The sequence below is a fragment of the Sardina pilchardus genome, chromosome 24 (genome assembly GCF_963854185.1).
Source record: "Sardina pilchardus chromosome 24, fSarPil1.1, whole genome shotgun sequence".
NCBI lineage: Eukaryota > Metazoa > Chordata > Actinopteri > Clupeiformes > Clupeidae > Sardina > Sardina pilchardus.
The window spans coordinates 26,352,132-26,354,631 of record NC_085017.1 but is presented as its reverse complement, the minus strand read 5'-3'; the positions used below and the strand labels follow the sequence as shown (position 1 = coordinate 26,354,631).

The window sequence follows — 2,500 nt, the reverse complement described above, 5'->3', positions numbered from 1 at the left end:
TTTATTTCCACAGGTCAATCTACTACCTTCGTCAAGACATGAGCAATCAATTCTTATTGAACGTGTCTTTAAGGACACGCACTACATACAGTAGAGCACAGATTTGTTTGGTTGAGAGGTGAGATCTGAAACGGCACACCCTCTGAAGGGAAACCGTCCAGGTGTATGCAGCACAAGTACGAACGGCAAGAGAGGGCTCACCTGGGCGTCCCTTGGATGCGGGTGTGGCCCCTCCGTTCTCCCCCGTCAGTGACCCTCGGCTGGAGTGGAATGCCGGACGCCGCAGCTTGGACGACGCTCCTCCCTGTAGCGGTGTGGAACACGTGTCATGCTAACAGCTCTTTCACTAAACCTGGGGCTGTTTCCTAAAGGCTTGGAGGTGCTACCTCTACAGTTATAAGCTGTAGAATGTTAGCTTATATAATCTATTCTATAGTGTTGTGATGGTGATTGTTGCACTATGAAGCCTTTGGGAAACTAGCCCGTGGATATTTTCTAAACTAGCATGCTTCCTACTGCTTTTGTTATTACCGTGCTACATACTGTATCAACTCCGTTACAATAAATAGGCAAATGCCTCAGTGCAAACCGGGTTTGTTATTCCGCTGCGTGAGTTTTTTTTTTAAAAAAAGTGCAAACATGTAGGTTTGGGAGTGTCTCAGTGAAGTAGCAGTTAATGTGTTAGGAGCATTACGGGGTAGCAGAGAGAGGGGGGGGGGCGAGTGTGTTACCTCTTGCCCTGGGGTGTGGGCAGTGTGATCTGGACAGGACTGGCACTTGGTGGGTGTTGGCGTTTTACTGTGTGCCAGCCAGGGCTTGGCATAGCCCCGCGAGTGAGATTGGGACGACTGGGAAAACAGGCAGTGAGATGCAGGGAGATGGAAAAGAGGTGGAGAAGACACCAGAGAAAGGTGGAGGATGAAGGATGATAGACAGAGAGAGAGAGAGAGAGAGAGAGAGGGAGAGAGAGAGAGGGAGGGAGGGAGGGAAGGAGGGAGAAGGATGAGCGGATGATGAAAGGGCGTTGGTGTGTATGCACAGGTGAAGGTGAGACCAACAGGAGTCAATGGAGGGAATGAGAATGATCAGAAGCAATGGGAAGGTGCACAGGGGGACAAAAAAGACAAACAGAGCAACAAATGAAACATAGGACAAGATGAACAATGAGACAGTGATCACCATGTGACTGTGACGCACGCACACACACACACACACACACACACACAACTGAAGGACACAAGTCGTATGATCAGACACACGCTTACGAACATCAACAAGACAACACAACAAAATGCACCAACATGACACAGACTGATGACTGCATGTGTGTGATTTTGTGTTTCGTTTCGTTTAGAATTTCATGGCATTTAGTAAGAAATTCCAATCAGTGGGTAATGATTTGGACTGTCAGAGCTCCTACTGAGCTGGTAAATGTTTCTTGTGATTCTTGGGGTATTGCAAGGCAGCAGTAGCATGGGGTTCACTCAACTTGGTTCCCAAAGCCAAGCATTATAAACACTATAACAGCATTCTAAACATTATAAAAGCATTATAAACATTTATGCACAAACAGATACAACAACATGTGTTCACACAAACAACTTTTGAGTGTGGGTGCAATACTTATGTAAGGTGTGTAATTATTTCAGAAATAGCAATTCATTCAAAATCACTTGGATTATACTGATGCATTTTCTCCCCTTAAATCTGCATTCAAGTTAATGTGGTCTTTTTTAACATTTCAATGCTATGCTATATTCTTCACTGACACAAAATGATTATCATACAATTTTCTACCTCCATCAAAAACATAACTATTTTTTATAGTTATAGTAAATTCTTTAAATATCTCTACTACTGCATAATAAACCATAATTTTTGCCATTGGAACACCTTCAAGCTGCCAAGAAAAAACCCTTCTATTAACAAGCACATCTCCTTGGGGACAAAGTGGAAATAAATATTGCTAGACTCCATCGTTTAAAGTAGGAGGAAAGTTGGCAAAAAAAAAAACAAATGGATTTTTGATCCTAATACATCCACAGGTCCACTACGTTAATTAGTGCCCGGTTCACTCTCCGGCTGTGTCCCGGCCAGCGTCTGTATCCGGCCGCAACTTACCCTGGAGGAGGCGGTGGGCGTGGCGGGTGCAGAGGGCAGGGAGGCGCAGCTGTGGGCGCTCTGGGAGGCCGAGGAGGAGGAGCGCGTGGGAGACGCGTTGCGGGACGAAGGCTTGGAGCGCCGGCCCCGCGAACGGAACGCCGCCAGGCCCTGCGTGGCCCCCTCCGGCAGGATGAACTTCTCCCGCAGCTCCAGATTGGTCCGCCCTCGAGCTACACACACACAGGAGAGGAGGAAGAGGAAGAGGAGGAGGAAGAGGAAGAGGAAGAGGAAGAGGAAGAGGAGGAGGAAGAGGGATACAAAATGGAGGGTCAGTTCTCTGGCTTTGGCGGTCCAGTCAGTCAGGCAGTAAGCCGTGAGAGCCAGTGGTCTCCCCTGT

At 47.4% G+C, this 2,500-nt stretch overlaps 1 protein-coding gene across 15 annotated transcripts in view; it reads right to left on the bottom strand.

Annotated features, from left to right (window-relative positions):
- The window catches only part of macf1a (microtubule actin crosslinking factor 1a), a 198,338-nt gene that overhangs the window by 2,853 nt on the left and 192,985 nt on the right, over positions 1 to 2,500 (bottom strand). For 14 of the 15 annotated variants that reach the window (XM_062530273.1, XM_062530276.1, XM_062530275.1 and 11 more), the window contains 3 exons: positions 2,122 to 2,333; positions 732 to 848; positions 202 to 304 (listed from right to left, as the gene is read on the bottom strand). In XM_062530273.1, coding sequence (XP_062386257.1) covers positions 202 to 304; positions 732 to 848; positions 2,122 to 2,333 — 432 coding nt within the window. The remainder of the gene's footprint in view (positions 1 to 201; positions 305 to 731; positions 849 to 2,121; positions 2,334 to 2,500) is intronic. The other variant, XM_062530281.1, reaches the window with a different exon arrangement.